Source organism: Diplotaxodon limnothrissa, linkage group LG16 (assembly GCF_057381915.1).
Source record: "Diplotaxodon limnothrissa isolate DT_005_m linkage group LG16, D_limnothrissa_male_GT1.1, whole genome shotgun sequence".
Lineage (NCBI taxonomy): Eukaryota > Metazoa > Chordata > Actinopteri > Cichliformes > Cichlidae > Diplotaxodon > Diplotaxodon limnothrissa.
In genome coordinates this window covers 34131476-34150292 of record NC_140611.1, presented here as the reverse complement: position 1 = coordinate 34150292, position 18817 = coordinate 34131476, and the positions used below count along the sequence as shown (strand labels likewise).

Here is an 18817-nt window from a genome sequence, read left to right as displayed (position 1 = left end):
TGCAGACTGTGGAGGACGAACAGGTAGCCTGCAGCCTTAAACACTGAAGGTGTTCCTCCCTCCCTCTCTCGCTCTCTCTCTTCACTTCATTTATTCGGACAGTACACACTAGCTGTGTTACATTACTGTAAAGACTGAAACACGTCCATTTCTGTCCTAACAGGTACAATCCACACCAATGCTCTCCCTCCGCCTTCCCCGGGGTAATTATCTGACCTCCAGGTAAACATGTGCAGGGGTGTGTCCAGAGATTGGCGGCATCAGGTGGTACAGGCCCAAACTTATTCCACTGCTTTTTTTTTGTTTCTTTTAATGAGTTCCAGTGTTTGACATATTCTTTAATGTGTATTTAAAAAGGGATGACGCTGCATCCTGTGACAGGTGAACACACCTGCCAGGACATGTTTTAGTATTATACTGGCATGCAGCTTGTTTTACACTATAGATTTAAAGCATGCATATTATTTAATAATACAAGTTGCACGTCCTTCTTACACAATGTCAGTCTTACTTTAACTGTTTCACTTAACTTCAATTATACTTTCCTTGTTTTTTTTTTATCACTGTTGTAAATACATAAATTCCTGCACTATCTCATAGTATGAGGTCCTGTGTGTGGCACTTTTATTTTAACCTTGTTGTTTATTGTTGTGTATTGTAGACTGTTCTATTTTTACTCTTTATCATGCTACTGTAACACAAAACTTTCCCCTGTGGGATCAAAGTATCTAACTTACTATCTATTATACTACAACTGCAGAATAACAATATTGATAAGACAGTGTGTCAGCTGTTATAAAGTCTCAGTAACGCCTCCTGAGGCTGGTTATGTTGGAAAATTTGACCAGACTGACAAAAACTAAGGATGTTTCCTGTTTATTTTCATTTGTACTTTTAAGGAAGTTTAAATTTAAAGAAAAGTTTCACACATACTTTTAAGTTCTGTTTTAGTTCACTGTAATAAGATAGTACCACACCCCCTGAAATATAATTACCTGGTTTTAATGTACATGTGCTTTATTTAGTACAACCCCAGTTCCTGAAAAACGTTGTGAGTCACTGTGTAAAATGTACATTAAAAACAGGATGTAATGTTCTATAAATCTCTTAAACCCATATTTTATTGACAATAGAACATACTAAATGTTGAAACCGAGAAAGCAGCACATCTCATAAAAGTTGGGACAGCGCCATGTTTCCCATCGTGTAGCATCCCCTCTTTTTTGAACTACAGTCTGCAAAAATATGGGAACTGAGGAGAGCAGCTGAAGGACTTTTTGGGAGATGAATGTTGTCTCATTCTTGTCAGGTAGAGGACCATAGCTGCTCAACAGTCCTGGTTCAGCTTTGTCGCATGTTTCATGTCATGATCCTTCAAATGTTCACAGCTGTTCAAAGCTCTGAACTGCAGACAGGTCAGTTCAGCACCCAGACTCTTCTACTATGAAGCCATGCTGCTAGAAGAGCTGCAGTATTTGATTAAGCATTGTCTTATTGAAATATGCGTCTGGATCCAAATGTATGTTCCTCTAAAAGCTCTGCATACCTTTTAGCATTGGTGGTACCTTTCTATCATCTTTGAATGATAGAGCTTTAACCTGCATTTGTGAACAGCGTAGTGAACTGTTTTCACGGACAGTGGTTTGTGCAAGTGTTTATGGCTGTTTTGATGCAGTGCTCCATGAGGCATCCAATAGTGATTTTCAGCCCTCCTTATGCACAGATTTCTCCAGGTTATGTTAAAAATATTATGTAGTGTAGCTGATTAGATATTGTACTTCATACCATTTACTTTATAGCTTTAATTTAATTGCATTATTTAAAATTACCTGGCAGTAAAGAAGTAATCAAAGTCATGTCCTGTTGCAACATTAAATTGATACTCTGTGCATTCAGTTATGAAATGTAGATGATTCTGCACAATATGTACTTTAAGTATAAAATTAGTTGCTTTGAGTATACTATCCTGCTATTAAGTAGCACAATAGAGTAAAAAATATCAGGAGACAGTCAATGAAAGTTAAAAAGAAATCCTGTGAAATATTAATTTTACTATTAGAATTTAAGTTTTAGTTTTTTAGCTCATTACATGGATTTTTTGATTGCTGGTTGAACACTAAGTGCAAAACAAGCAATACAATCTTCCAGTGTGCTGTATTTTAATTTGTAACTTTGTAACTGAGACAAAAGATTTGCATTTCTCAAATCCATAAAATCCTTCAAGCGCTTCAGTTTTAGTTCTTCAACCCTGGTGTGAGGAGTTTGCAGAGTGAATGAATCTCTGGGGTATGTAGTCAAGTGAGGTTAAAGGGCTTTTCATGCAATGATGCTTCCCCCTGCTGGATCATTTGTAAAGTAGTGACCAGAGTCAACAGAGCTGCCCGCTTTTAACCTTTCTTTAACCTGTCTTTCTATTGGATACAAAAATACTTACAAAGCTGCACAGCTATCCTCCATAACTTTCTTCTATTCCTGGACACTATCCTGTGTAACGCTGTGTGAGACTGTTACATCATTTCAAAGTCGGTTTATTGTCTTGTAAGTGTATATGTCACGTAATGTACTTGAAAATAACGATGGGAAAGCCGCACAAACTTCAAGCAGTTATTTCCTGCACCCAGTCTCTTTCCTGAATCTTTTACCTGCCACAGAAATCGATTTATGTTCAGGAAAGATGGTGAATCTCGGTGAACTTCGATAAGAACCGACAGCGGTTTTAGACCCTGAAACTAAGGAAGCAACAACATGAAAACCAGATTACCAGAAGTACTAAAACATATTACTGAGGACACTAATAGACTATGAGAGGACGGACATACAGAAATATAAGAGGTCCAGGACCTTGACAGCATCCACGCTGAACGTAAATGAGCTGGATTACCCCCAAGATGTAACCGTGAGGATGCAAGGAGCAGAAATACTGAAGGTGAACAAGTTTAAGTACCTGGGGTCAACCATCCAAAGCAACGGGCGATGCACAGGAGAGGTGAAGAAGAGAGTGCAGGCAGGGTGGAGTGGGTGGAAAGGAGTGAAAGGGAAAGTTTGCAACATGGTAGGGAGACCTGCCACAACGTATGGTTTGGAGTCAGTGGCAGGAGGCGTAGATATGGAGAACATGCAGACGATTGGTATGACAGAGGCGAATGCTATGGACAGGGTGGCAGATAAAGCCAAAGCTGACAACACTTCAATAAAAACCGAGACTCCGATCGATGCACGAGAAGAAGAAGCACACTTTTTTTCTTTTTATAATCTGTACCTACCTTCTCTTGTATCTTCAGTAACAATGCCGAAAATGTTATACCTTCAGATTTCCCCGTTAGAAAAAGCCAATTAATTGCTTCCATTTAACACTACAACTCAACCAGTATTTTTTGACTCAATAATAAAGCCTATCTATGAAAAGCCTTCAGCTGATCCAACATGCTGCAGCTAGAGTCCTGACAGGGATTAGGAAGAGAGAACATATTTCTCCCATACCGGCTTCTCTTCACTGGTTCCCTGTTAAATTCAGAATCCAATCTAAAATCCTGCTTCTCACACACAAGTTCTTGAACAATCAGTCCCCATCTTATCTTAATTACCTTATAGTACCATATCACCCCATTAGAGCACTTCACTCTTGCATTGCAGGCTTACTTGTTGTTCCTAGAGTATTTGAAAGTAGAATGGGAGGCAGAGCCTTCAGTTTTCAGGCCCCTCTTCTATAGAACCAGCTTCCAGTTTGGATTCAGAAGACAGACACTATCTCTACTTTTAAGATCAGGCTTAACACTTTCCTTATATAGCAATCCTAATTCACTTGCTTGATCACGTAACATATAAATTAACACATTAGTACACTGTGCAGATAATAACAGACACAATTACATAGACTTTATCAGAAAAACATTTTACCTTAACAAAGATATATAATTTGAGTAAAATGAAGATAAACAATTAACAGAAACTGAACAATTCACCTCATTCAGTCTTTTGAGTGTACCATGGGTTTCATAACATACTTTCAGAGTACTTTCAGACATGTGGCTTAGGTACAAGGTGATATAGAGATTAAAAAGCGTTTTTTCTTTCTCTGTCTCTCTCTCATGCTCACTTTCTTTTTGTCTTGTCCCACTTTCCAGCACATGCTGCTCCTTTTTCTCCAAACTTCTAACAAAGAAAATGTTGTAGCCATTTTAGTTTCCTTCAAAAAGTGTTAACTCAGTTAAAGGTTTTCATGAAGTTAGCACTGTTGCCTCACAGCAAAAAAAGGTCCTGAGTTCGACTCTACCATCAGGCTGGAGTCCTTTCTGTGTGGAGTTGCATGTTCTCCCTGTGTTTGCGTGGGTTCTCTCTGTGTTTGCGTGGGTTCTCTCTGGGTACTCCAGCTTCCTTCAACAGTCCAATGGCATTCAGTTGGTGGGGTTAAGGTGACTGGTGATTCTAAATTGCTCATAGGTGTGAATGTGAGCATGAATGGTTGTTGGATTCTCTGTGTTAACCCTGCAACAGACTGGCGATGTCTCCAAGATGTACCCTGCCTCTCACCCTGTGGTAGCTGGGATAGCCTCCTGTCCCCCATTCCCCAGCTCAACTCTGACAAGGACAATAACTGAATAAACTAAATAAACTGCACAGATGGATAAAACCTGTCATACATTGCATTATATGTATATACAATAATCATCTTTTATTGAATTGATTTAAAAAAAAACAGTTTAGATGTGTTTTTCTATTAGAAAAAGCTCATCTGATGATTTTCAAATCACGTAAAGGAATGAAAAAATAAAGGAGGTTAAAGATTTTAAGTTTTTAGGAATAATTTTAGATTTACATCTCAAATTTGATAAGCATGTAAAGAAGATTTCAAAGATGGTTAAGGTTAATCTGACTTGTCTTAAGTTAACTCGGCATTACATACCCACTTCAGCACCTCAGTTATTTATGCATTTGTTAAGGGTTCAAATATTGAGGAGGGATACAGGAGGAAATCCAAATAACAACACTGATCCGGCCGGGTGGAGTCAAACGATGAGTTTAATGAACACACGTGTGGGAGATGAACACTGTACGCAGACAGCATCGATCTCACTCGAACAATACACAATCAGTTGTTTTTATATCATCAGGGAAATTTATGACGCCCCCTCATGCGTCATCACATACATAAGTTTCAAAACCACAATGACTTTTAACACAGTTTGAAAAAGCAACATCGCCTCGTCTCCATGCCAGGTGTCTTCCTGTCGCTGCCGGACGCTCGCTTATCGTCTGGAACATCAGCAGCAGTTCTGCAACAAACTGTTCTTTTGTAGGCACAATTTTGCAGTCACAAGCAAAATATGATTAACCTCTCACCTAAAAATGAGTCTATCTACTGTGTGTGTGTGTGTGTGTGTGTGTATGTGTCAACCTGAAATGCACTCAGTTTCACCTCTCACCTCACCAGCTAAACCTTGTAACCTTTCCACCAGACCAGAGGCTCATCCTTATGTGTAATAACCTAACTGAAACTATATCTGTAACATGTTGAATAAATGTTTTAATCAAGAACCTCTACTAAAAGCTTAATCAAAATATATAAATGAATAAAAGACAATAATGAATAACCTGGTTAGTCAAATAGCATCCTCCCAACAGCTCCTCAAAGTAACTTACACTTAGACTCTGCTTTAGTTTCACTTTCACAAGCACGCTCTGCAAAAGCCTGCGCTTCCTGTCTACTTTGGCACAGAGTGTACTCAGAGTTAGGCCTTTCTTTTATAATGCAATGTAATTGTGGCATGAATAAGGCACGGCGGGACCACGGAGCGACGTTCAGAGCCAACTTTATTTGATTCACGTCACACCACACCACCACCAACCCCTGAGTCCCCGTGTTTTAACACGGCGGGCGTGATTGCGGATGCCGTGCAGGTGCGTCCGCACGGCCCCGCAGACCACGCCCCACCACATACCCCCATCGCCCGATTGAGGCCGGGGAGCAATCTGGCCGAACCTACTCCCCCCCCCGCGAACTGGGGCGAGACTCGGCCCCTACACATCGGCGCCCCAGCCCCTGGCCAAGCGACAGGGAAGCGTCCGTTCTGGTGGCCGCCCGCGCATCCAGCGGCAACGGCGAAGCTGGTCCGGAGGTCGGCCGCGTAGCAAGCGGACACGGCCCCACAGGCATGGCCGTGAGCTCCTGCACACAGGCGGCTGGGCAGACGTCAGGCGCGCAGAATCGACTGGTGGCAGCGAGGCTGGACTAGCCAGCCCGCCGATCCCCGGCCTAGCGGGGCTGTCCCGCTCCTCTGCCTCCAACTCCGGCTGCACAGGCTGCCCTGGAGCAGGGACCTCCGTCTCCCCGCACAGCTGCTCCGCCACCGCCTCCGCCACTCCCGTTTGGAGCGGCTCCCCGCACTGCGCCTCCGCCCCCAGCAGGCACAGCCCCTCGCCCACCTCCGGGTGGAGCGACTCCTCTGCCTCCGGCAGGTGTAGACCCTCGCCCGCCTCGTCCTCGGCCTCCGATTGGAGCGGCTCCTCCACCGCTCCCGGCAGGAGCAGCCCTTCACCCGGCTGCTCCTCCTCCTCCGGCAGGCTCGGACCCCCGCGTGGCTCGTCCACCACCTCCGGCTGCCGAGGTGACCCACACGGCTCCTCCACCGCTTCACTGTCCTCGGGACACGCTTGTGGGGGTGGCGCCCAGGCCCAGAGCAGCGCTGCCAGCTCTGCCATCTTCCCCAGGTGGCGTTCGCTCTCCTTCCGCAGCTCTTCCTGTTGGCGACGCACCTCCGCCGCCTGCTTCCGCTGGGCGGCCGCTATTTCGGCCACCCTCTCGGCCAGCTCTTTCCTTTCCTGGCTCTGGTAGGTACCCGCCATGCCGCCTCCTGGGTTTCGGCACCAATGTGGCATGAATAAGGCACGGCGGGACCACGGAGCGACGTTCAGAGCCAACTTTATTTGATTCACGTCACACCACACCACCACCAACCCCTGAGTCCCCGTGTTTTAACACGGCGGGCGTGATTGCGGATGCCGTGCAGGTGCGTCCGCACGGCCCCGCAGACCACGCCCCACCACAGTAATCTACATATAAACATTTAAGATTATGAAAAGCATTCCAAAGCATTTAAGATTATCGATTTAACTCAACAGTTTAAAGTGGTTATAACTGCACCTGTAATAAAGGCTAATTGGGTGCCAATATGTTTAAACATCTGAATACAATATCAATGCTGTAGATTATGTTATTAATGCAATGATAATGATGATGACCATGAACAATAGCAGTAAAGTATTTCTCTGATCTCCACACATTCCATGATATTCTCTCATTTTTCATATTTTATGACAGTTTGGACTCAAGCAGCACCATCTACAGTTCAGCATCCTTATATAATCAATCTTTGAAAATAATGGATAAAAAATCTGTTTGGTGGAATCATTGTCACATTTTAAAGAAATATAATTGACTTAGTTTAGGAGCTTCAATCACTTGTGTTGTCTTAAATTACCCTTCAAGTGTATAAATAGGCTGGTCCCAGAGTGTCTAATAGATACATCCAAAGACAAGATAGTAATCGCATTACTAGGAGTATAGTGAATGGCAACCGCAAAATATCATATCGCAGATCTAAATTTGGACAATCAGCGTTTTCCATAAAGGCTTGCCATCTGATATCAAATTGATTACAGATGTTAGTTCCTTTACATTGAAGGTTAAAAGTTAGTTAAAGGGAAATCAGAGCTGTAGTGATTTCAATTAATCTTTTTTTTGTGGGGTTTGTTTGTTTGTTTTTACATTGTCTGTTAATTGTAGCTGTATTCATGGTGTATTTTGGTTTCATGAAAATGTATGTTTTAACTCTGTGTATTGTGAATGTAAGCCCAACAAGGGACAATTGTTGAAAATTAGCTATAGCTGTAATGTTATGTGCAGCACATCAGTTTTATGTTTTATACTTGGACTATGTTAAACTGCACTGTCTGTTTTAAATAAAGAATTATTATTATATCACTAAGTACACTAAGAGATTATGAGAGGATGGATATACAGAACTATAAGCTGACTGCTGCAGTACATACATAGAGGAACAGTGTTAAGTTGAACTCTTATAGCATTACTTTGATGATACAACATTTAAAATTGGATGAGTTTAGGCATTTCAATTTGTGATTACAAAGGTTTAAAATCCTCTGCTCCCGTCTCACTGACTTAATACAAACCACCATCACTCAGTCTGCTGTCTTTTCTTATCTTCTGTCCACAAAGTGCAAATTTAGTTGTTTGTCTGGTATCAGAACTGTGCGGCTGATGGATTTCAGCTCTCCCAGTGTGGGGTCGGGTTTGATTTCAAACTGCCTGATAAGCTGTGAAAAAAAAATAGAGTTAGTGAGTTGTCTGAAACGTGGATGACAATTGATTTGAATATAGACAAATGTATTATCCCACACAATCACAAACAACAGAGATGCATAAGACACGTATATACCCTTCAGCATTAATGAAGCCGTTCCAGATTTCCGTCAGATTTTTTCCCACTTTCCATGAGACCCCTCCCCCCCCCCCAAACCCCTGCACTTATTGTTGGACACACCTGGGTCACATTTTAAAAAAATCCAGGAGTTTCCCTGGGATGTTCAGCAGTTTTTTCTCCTTCTTGTCACTTACTTGAAACAGGAGCAGATACATCTCGAGCTCAGCAATCCTGCGACCGACACAGCCTCTTACTCCAAAGCCAAACGGGATGGAGCCGAAGGGGTTTGGCCTCTCACGGCCGTCTCGGAGCCATCGCTCTGGCTTAAATGTGAACGAGTCGGGGAATGTGTCCTCATCATGGCTGATGGCATAGTGACAAAAGGTGAACGGCGTCTGTAAAGCAATCAACAACTGGAAGTCAACACAATATGGAATACTGATCCTCACTTATAACAAAATAGCCTTTTTATATCCAGGCATCATAAATATGTCTTATTAAGTTAATACAAAAAGCACTCACAAACAATCTAACAATGGTTAAAAGCAGACCTACTTTTTTTGGGAACTCATATCCACCAACAGAAACATTCTTTTCTGCAATGATCCTCGCATTCATAGAAACAACAGGATACATCCTGCAAGACAAGTTATTTTTTGTTTGCATGTTACTTTAGGCTGGTTCATAGTCTGGCTTCTTCTTAAGCAGGTGAATAAGGATGTTGACTGATGAATTAGTCTACATTTAACCTGTTAAGAGCCATGAGTTCAAATAAAACCCATTTTGGCTGCTAAATAGACAAACTTCAGGAAACTCGAAGCTTATTTTCACTTTCAAAGATTTTCAGTTTGGCTGTTACAAATATGTGAAAACTATCTACTAAAAACATGTTTGTTTCCTGCATTAATCGCTTCAGTTAAAGCTAAATTGCAGCAGTCTCACCTCAGCGTCTCTTTGATAACTGCCTTTAAATACGACATGCCAGTGATGTCAGCAGCGGTGGGGATCCGGTCTAATGGTACCATAGTGGACACTTCTTTATAGAGTCTTTCCTGGATATCAGGGTTCTTGGAAAGCTCGTGCAAAGCCCACGTGAGAGTGTTGGAGGTCTTGGGAGTTTAAAAAATGTGAAAGTAAACTTTTGAAGACATATATGCTGAGCCTTGCATACATGTACGTGCAAAAGAAAAGTGAATACACCGAGTGGTGAGCTTTGATGATTAGAGCCGTGCAGAGTGCCTTTTTACATGTGATTTTTTATTACTAGTATTGGTATTCCATTTACCGTGTCCACTCCAGCTAAGAGGAGCTCAGTGACGCTGCCATACACATCTTTAGTGCTCATCTGCGTGTTTGAGAGTAGGTATGTCAGGTATTCACCCTCCACATCCTGCTTGTTGTCAACCCGCTGCTGAATCATCTCCAACTTCTTGTCAATCAATTTTTTGGCTAGAACAGGTGCATAAAAATGGTGCAAAAAAAAAAAAAAAAGTTGGAACACTGTATAATATCAGTCAAAACAGAATGCAGTCATTTACTCATAAGCCCATATTTTACTAGCAACAGGACATAGGATGAAATATACTGTATCAACTGAGACAATTTATTATTTCATGAAACATATTAGCTTGGGTTCAATTTGATGGAAACAACATATCTTTAAAACGTAGGGACAGTTGCACCAAACTGGCAACAGTTCAGTACCATCAGTACCATAACTGGTACTTTTATATCTTTTATATCCATAACTTGATATAAAAAAAGAGCATCTTATAGAGGCAGTGTTTCTCAGAGGTAAAGATAGATTATTCACCAATCTGCAACAAAAGACCATAATCTAGAAATGCTGCCATCTACTCTGGGACAAAGCTCATTTAAAATAGAGGCAAAGTGGAAAACCGATCTGTTTGTTTGTTTCACTTTATTAAAGACACACATGGGCCCATAAAAAAATTAATTCCATAGCGTTACACAGTTATATAAAGGCTAAAATGTCAATGGTTCCATAATTTTGAATAAAACCTAACTGAACTTAGTGCAGGGTCAGTCAGAGATACAGTTATATGGGTCCGCTGCCACTGGCCAGCGAGCCTTGAAGCTACAAATGCTGGCCTAGGACCACCTGCTGGCATGATGGGAACACCCACGAGGACAGCCATGGCTGGTAATAACGGACCGACTGGTCCTGGCCCCACGAAGGCCACCGACTAACCCTTTTTCATCTGGGTTTTCTCCACAGGTCCCGGCCGTTACGGACACCATGCCCAGCTCACCTAGGGCTGCATAGGCATTGGGGCAGGAATGCTGGAGATGTGGGCAACCGGGGTATCTCCGTTGGGACTGTCCATTAATGGAGGTGGGACAGGTGCTACGTATTGCCAGCCCTCCGATGCCCTACCCTGATTCAGGAGAGACATACCGTTTACCGGTAAGGTGCCCAGGGGGTATATGCCAGGCTTTAGTGAACTCGGGCTGTACGCAGACCCTGGTCCACCAAACCCTGCTGGAGGCTGAGTGGGTGGAGGTGAAGTGTGTGCACGGGGACATTCATAAATGTCCCTCAGTGCAAATAGAAATTAGATATCAGGAAATCTGGAATCTGGTCCGGCGGACGGAGCAGTGCCAGGCAGCGCTTGTGCGGGTGAAAAAAGCCCCCTGTGGATAACTGCTGTTCCACACACCTAACAGCTCCCTCCTTTTTATTCTGCAGACCGAGGAAATGAACCATTCGGCTTGTTATCAGCACTCAGTTCAAAAGTCTGTATCTCAGATGGTATATGGTGCATCAGTACCTGTGAAAGTCTGGAAATGCTCCATAAATGCTGAAAGGTATCGCATTGCATATTTCATCAGGATAATGTTAAACTGCATACTGCATCTATTCCAACAGCATGGCTTTTTACTAGATGAGTCCAAATGCTGAACCGGTCTGCCTGCGGTTTAGACCTTTCACCAACTGAAAACTTTCAGACCATCACGAAAAGTTCCTCTGGCAAAAGTCCAGCAGCTGGTCTCCTGTTGTTGTTGACTGTTGCTAAAAGAAGAGGACATGCTGCACAGTAGAAAACATGGCCCGTTTTGTTGCTGCCAATTGCCATGTGTCTCTGTACTGAAGCCCAGTTTTGGACCCAAAGTGCAGGATGCAGAGGACAGGACATGAAATCAATTTAACTTTAACTAAACCAAGAAAATTAAAGCAGAGGGTTACACAGCACGTGTATAAGGGAGAACATGACAAGGAATATAGACAAACAAGAGGGAAGGGGGCAAAGTGGAGACACCTGGTGAGAAAAGCTGAACTGAATCCGAGCTGAATTGAACATAATGCACATGAGACAAGAAACTATCAAAATAAAACAGGAAATGAACAGTTGACAGATCCGCATACGTGGACTTTACACAGAAACAAAAAACAAATACTGGGACTAAACTTACTACACACATGTCTTTTTGACACATGACACTGAGGACTAAGCACAGATAAGACAAGGGAAGACACAGGAACAGACGAAGGCAAAAATAAAAGGGCACCCAAAGCATAAACTGAACATACATAACCTGTTACTAAAAACTGGGAGGAGCAAATTTGATGCCAAATACTAAATAGGGGTTTATAACACAAAATGGTTCACTCTGCTACTTCACCATATTACACTACATAGCACTACATCTCTGGATAAAAGATAAAAGATGCTGAATGATGCACATGTAGTAAAGTAACTGTAAAAGGATTCTGAATCCTCAATAAGATAAGAAAAGCACTGTATAAATACCAGCTGATAGAGAATAAGGCCGTGGCTCCTTACGGGAAGTTGGTGCAAAAACCCCCCACAGATTTATTTTTTTCTTTTTATAATAATGTTTATTGTTTCCTAACACTCTAAAACTTAACTAAAACATCAGGACTGTGAGGTTCAAACTGCTCACCAAAGCTGAAGATGCCCTCCCAGCCAGCAATGTAACGTCCCCAGTAGGGCAGCAGATTCCGGCTCCACTTGGGAAGAATAAACACTATCATGTTGTAGGAGAGCATCTGGGCTATGGAATTGATGAAATCTTGTGTACCACCAGGAATTTCCTCTTCCAGACAACCAAGCCTTGTCTCAAACAATATGGAGGCAATTCCTGAATGGATAAGAAAAAGAAAAGGCACTGAATCTAGCAACAAATTTTTTTCTTAACTTTTAGCTTCCTTTAAACTTTAGTTTGAAAATAATATTTTTTTCATTTAGTTCATTAAACAAATATGTTATTTAGCATTCAGCATTTGCAGTTTTAACCATCAGACTACCTTCTAGTGAAAACAGATAAAGCTCATTGGCAATGTTGGTCACAAAGTCTCCTGTTGGGCTGCACTGGCACAGACTGCGCATCTTCTTGGTGAAGTCTTTAACCACATCATTGATAATCCCAGAATACTGGGCCGAGTCCTTCGGATTCAGCATCCGCTTGTTAAGCACCACCCTCAGCTTGTACCACCTCTCTCCATCCCTGTTGGAACAGAAACATGTTTGCACTGAAATAAATAAATCCAAACGCAAACACAACAAAGAGTCTGAACTATGATACACTTGTGCATCCATTATGGCTGATTTTCTGCTACATTTTTCCATTCAACCAGTTTGTAGCCAGTAAACTAAAGAGCTCACACAAATATCTAAGCTGGCTGTGGTCTGCAGTTTGTTTGCTACTATGCTTACACGCGCACGCACACACACACACACACACACACACACATATATGTATATAAAATGCATAGAAACATTGAGAGAGTGCATCCTTCATTTTGAGCACTATTTTAAACCAGTTTGTCTTGTGAACAAAGTAACCTTTTGTGTTTAAAGTGCAGCACAACAGACAGACCTGACCTTCATTGACTACTTTGATTATTTACTGATATTTACTGACTGGTATCTGTCACGGCGAGTGGAGTGAGCCGTGTAGAGGAAATGAAAGAGGATCCAATTACAGGCACTTGCTGAGATGCGAATGTGGTTTATTGTAGAACAAAGATGGAAATGGCAAAACGGAACAAAAATAATCTATACTGAGACAAACTAAACTATTGAACAGCAAACATGAACACAAAGGAATGTAAACAAAAGGTACATGATGGCGACAGCAGGGAAACCACACAGTAGATACGCAGACAGACCAGCGACTACAACAACAGAAGACACGACTTAAATACACTCAGGGAATACAGGGAGATTACACACAGGTGGGGAACACAGCTGGAAGTAATTGACAAGAGGAGACAAGGAAGGCAAACTGAATACACTCACATAAGACACAGACTTTCACAACAAAACAGGAAACAAGAAACGCAGACTCGACACAGAGGCAGACAGAATATAACACATGGAACTCAAACTATGCTAAACATGAGACACAACCGAAGAACAAATCCTTAAACACGAATAAACAGAAACATAGAATTCTAATAATAATCAGCAAAGCACACGAGTCTCAGAAAACAATCCAAAATGCAAAAATAAACTAAAACTTAAATAAGTTAGTTTTAGTTTATAAAATATAAGAAACTCAAAATGCTGGGTCGAAACGACCCAGAACCGTGACAGTATCACTGATGCCAAATTTAATCATTTAACATTTTTTGCCATTGGTGCATCGTTCTGATGCAGTATTTACTGATATCACATTGCTATTAGTGTTCCCTGCATCAGATTTCTTCAACAAGCCTGTGATGAGTTTATTAAACTGTGGCTCTGACTGTTGACCTAGAAAAACACCAGAGTATTACTTCTGGTGTTTTCCTCAAAATCCTCAAACTTTCTTGTAATTTCCAGCTTTTCATAATAATATGACAGATATTGGGTGTGGAGCCCACTGTCTTCAGATAAACAACACAGTTTAAAATCTGCTCAGCCTTTTAGTTTCATTTGATTGCCTAATATGGTGGTTCTCAAACTGAGCCTTTGCAGATGGTGAAGGAATGACCACCATCTGCAATATAAATTTTATTTTAGCAACATAAATAGGTTTACTGCTGCTACTGCACTGAGCCTGACAGAGCTAAAATTAAACATTGATCCCCTTATATTGTCACCGGTTCATAAAACTTGTGGAGCATTAACATTTTTCTGATTTCTTATCTTTATGGAATATACCAGCCTGAGAGGAATCTATTTAACCCAAATAGGTCAAAAACAATCCCTTCCACTCATAATAAAACTCTTTCCCTGGAAATCTGTTACGTATTAGAATCTAAGCAATCACAATGAGATTATTTTTTAGGTGAGGCAGCATTACTACACTGTTTGGTAGTCTTACTCTGTAAAAGGTCCATAGCCGAATCCTCTCATGTCACGATATTCCCTCCACACACTCATGTCTCCTCTACAAGGGAACTTCTCATCCTTCCTCAGCAGCTCGGCCAAAAGCTCTGGGGTGCTCAAGGATATTGATCTGAGTCCGTCTCTGTAAATGGGCCCATACAGCTGCTTCTCATAGATCTGACGGTGGAAAAGTGATAAAGGTAGAGCTGCATTCTTATAGAATAAAGATGAAGACATTTGGGGATTTTTGCAATGTGCAAATTAAAAAGCAGACATTATATTTAATCAGTCAGTAATCAGATGCCAGAGGTCAGTGTGTGCTGGAGTGGCTGCATGTGATTCATCAGAGAAAGAAAGCAGCCCAAGACTCTGTGTCAGTTAGCTGTGAGACAAGCTGATACTGTCTGAAGGTAACTATGGACAAAAAAGTCATACAACCAGCCCAACATTTTCTATTATTTATTGTCACTGGAGGAAAATGCAGTCACTTGTAAACCTGAGCAGAATTCGAACCTGGCCCTTCTGGTACTCAAGGCAGGTACATATCTCACTGCGCCACACTCTTTCTCACATCTCACTTGTAAACCCATGACCTCTCAGATTATCAAATTTGTCACCAGGGTTTCTGAAATGCATCAGGTGGAAAACACAAAACATCTTTGACATCGAACTGAAACAATCACATATCACTGTGAGTGAACATAATAAAGATCATGCACTGCAGCCTACCTGAAGCTCATGCATACGTTTGTAGAAACCCTGAAACACCACTCTGCAAAGAAACTCCAAGAAGCTGACATGTGGGAGATCTTCCACTGTCCGAGGCTTTTTCTGGATGGTGGAGAGGGCCCCTGAGGCAGGGGAGACCCTTGCAACCCCTCTGGAGCAGACTGGGGCCAGGGAGATAGGGCACAGCAGCAGTGAGCTGCATTTTCTCTTCACCAGTCTACTGGACAGCCATGCAGCCATTATGAGGGGAGAATAGAAAATACAGAGAGCTCCTATTGCATGCAGAAGACTAGCCATAAAGGGAGGCGCCACATCTTGCTAAATGTTTAACCCTTCCAGCCCAGCTCTTAAGGATCAACAAAGACAAGAAGCCACAGAGGACCACAAATGGAAAAATACCTAAACTCACATTTTTCTGCTCAGTAACAGTGAGATGGCTGCTTTTAAGCAAGCCTGACTATAGTGTCAAAGTAAATCAATGACTGTTTCTAGTTACTGAATCAAAAGAATGCTTTTAATTTAAAACACATTTGTGTGATGAGCGAAACAGATGTGAGATCTGATCAACGCGACTTTCAGTCTCCAGTAAACATGCTTTGGATACTGCAAGAGTTATATTTTTGTGTGTGTCTCATCTCAGTACCCTCCTACTGTACTGTACAGTGAATACAGAAAGGCAAGCAGAGGTGATAGAGCTCCACTTCCACACCCTTTAATCATACACAACAAAAAAAGACCAGTCTAGTACAGTCAGTCATGTGAAAGAGAAAGTATATGCTTCCTTTTCTAAAGTTGCTTCAAAAGGACTTCAGAGGACAAGTAGCAACCAGGTGCTTCTTATTAAATACACTTTATTAACTGATCATTAGTAAGAGTAATCGCCTGTGTAAAAGCAGACGTTTTGGCAGTTTTCTGGTCTGAAGCATTCAGGTGCATGTTACCATAATGCCACAATCTTCCCAGAAGTGGGCATCCCAATTAATTCACCCAAGATCGCATCGTGCAGCCCTCAGAGAAACTGTAAAAAAAACCCCTGAGCTCCATCTCAAACTCTGAAGGCCTCAGTCAGCATGATAGTTCATGATAGCACAATTAAAAAAAGACTGAGCAAGTTTGGAAGAGTTGCCAGGAGAAATCCTCTACTCCAAAAAGAGCAGGGCAGCACAGGTTATGTTCAAAAAGCTGCATCTGAACAAACCGCAAAACTTGCGGACCGATGAGACCATACGACCAGATGTTTGATCAGCATGCATAGAAGTATGTTTGGAGATAACTAAACACATTATAGCAACAGTGAAGCAAGGTAGTGAAGGGGTGATGATTTGGGCAGCTTGCAGTCTTCAAGTCAACCATAAGGTCCTCATTGTACCAAAGCATTCTGTCACATGTGGTGATGGACATGTGGTGGTGTGACCTCAAAAGAGCTGTGAATGAATGAATTCTCAATGGCCTAAAACAACAATGTAAAACAAAGTGGATGCTAGACTGATAAATAGAAAACAATTATGTTATCACTGCTAAATGTGGTTCTATCATGGGGTGCACTTAGGTGTTCAGAAGCTTCTTCTGCATTTTAGTTCAGTTTTTGTCAAATAAATCACATCGTGTAAATAGGCAGTGTCTTATTTTTCACCTCATTTTAAGGCTTGCTGCTGATTTATATGTGAAAACTATAACTTTAACTACAACTATAACCAGAGCTGGACTGGAACAAAAGAATCGGCCCGGGCATTTTGACTAGAGACCGGCCCACCAGGTATTATAGGAAAAGCCATAAAGCCTTTGAACGAAAACAAACGCTGTTGTCACAGTGACGTACAGTCTTGTTGGTATATGTATGATTTCTATACATTTTACATCAGATAAAAACTTTGGTTGTAAGATTCAGATAATTATTTGTTAAAAGCGAGACATTTTAAATGAGAAAAAGAAAGAAAAGTATTTCCTTGTGCCCCCCTTTCCCTGTTAATGCCCTACATGGCCCCCTGGCAACACTTTGCTAGACCCGCCCCTGCACAGTTACCAGCTGTCAGCTATGTAGAAAAGGCTCCTGGTGTTATTTGTCTCTCAGAAACAGTTTATGACTTCCCTTCAACTCATTCGTGTCACCTTAAAGGTAAACCTGTTTCTCCATCACCTGTTCAGCTCTGATGATTCAGTAAGGACATCTCCTGGTTTCATCTTCATGTTTCCCTCTCACCAGATAACCAAACCAACATCATGACCAGCAGCTTTTACAGCTGTGGCTCCAGCAAACATCAGCTGATACTAGAAAGTAATATTAAATAAATTCTAACAACAGCTGATCAAGCTTAAACGTGCTGCTGTTGTTTAGCGCGACATCCGCTGGTTTCCCGTTCTGGCGCAAAGTGGGCGATAAACAAGAGAGACCGGACTTGCACCAGAAAAGCCAATCAGCTGATCACTGATCAGTTTCATGATTGAAGTAGCAACAGGAAAGGGAGAGGTGAGAATGAGAGAAGAGGCAGCTGACAGCGTAAAGACGCAGAATAACTCTAGCTTTGTGTCTTTTCCCATTGTAGCTGAAGTACGGGACAAACTGTGTTCCTTCTCAGCTAATTACAAAACGCGTAATATTTTCTCTGAATATGGGACGATTCCGTTTTATATGGGACGATTCCGTTTTTTACTAATTAACCTTATGAATAAAATAAAGTTCACTATCAGTATCATCAAAGCACCCACCCAGCTGTATAGACACTTCGTCATGCTACCTAGCACGCAGTACGAGTTATTGTAACTGACTGTAAAAAGTCAACACAACAAAAATAAACTGCACCTAAACTTGGTTTATATCTGACCCAGATAGACTGCAGGTCATAACTTCTTACCTGAAGTTCAGTTCACCTCTCCTCCTCCTGCCTCTCCTTTCCCTCATCCATCTGCTGGCCTATGTGGTGTTTTTCCAGGTAGGATGGATTCCCAGAACACCACCACCAAACAAATGAGTTATTTTTACACATCTGCCAGCATCTGGCCAATCCACCACCTTTCATTGTTTATACCGTTACTGAAAAAAAAAAAAATCATCAGCCCATAAAAACAAAAAATCACCATCGGCCCACTGGGCAAATGTCCGGTGGGCCAATGGCCAGTGCAGCTATGACTATAACTACATTTGGAAGACAACCTTTCAAGGTCAGAGCAAAGTTTTTTGCAAATTTTTGAGAATGAATCTTTCCAATAAGACAGAGCTTGGATAAGTAAATGTAGGTGAGGTTTGTGTGTTTGTATTTCCAACATCTAAGCAGTCGCATAAATCACAAAAATCAACTCTCTTATGCGTCTGTCTCATTAATAAACTTAAACTGAAAATATTTTTCCATT

At 41.7% G+C, this 18817-nt stretch overlaps 1 protein-coding gene across 1 annotated transcript; it reads right to left on the bottom strand.

The window, feature by feature from the left end:
• Window positions 1-8217: 8217 nt before the first annotated feature.
• On the bottom strand, window positions 8218-15766 carry cyp27a1.1 (cytochrome P450, family 27, subfamily A, polypeptide 1.1). Its single transcript, XM_085373914.1, has 9 exons — window positions 15470-15766; window positions 14736-14917; window positions 12733-12932; window positions 12369-12566; window positions 9727-9890; window positions 9384-9550; window positions 8997-9078; window positions 8636-8836; window positions 8218-8334 (listed from the first exon to the last, which is right to left on the bottom strand). The coding sequence occupies exons 1-9, from the start codon at window positions 15764-15766 to the stop codon at window positions 8218-8220; spliced, it is 1608 nt and encodes a 535-aa protein (XP_085230040.1).
• Window positions 15767-18817: the final 3051 nt, after the last annotated feature.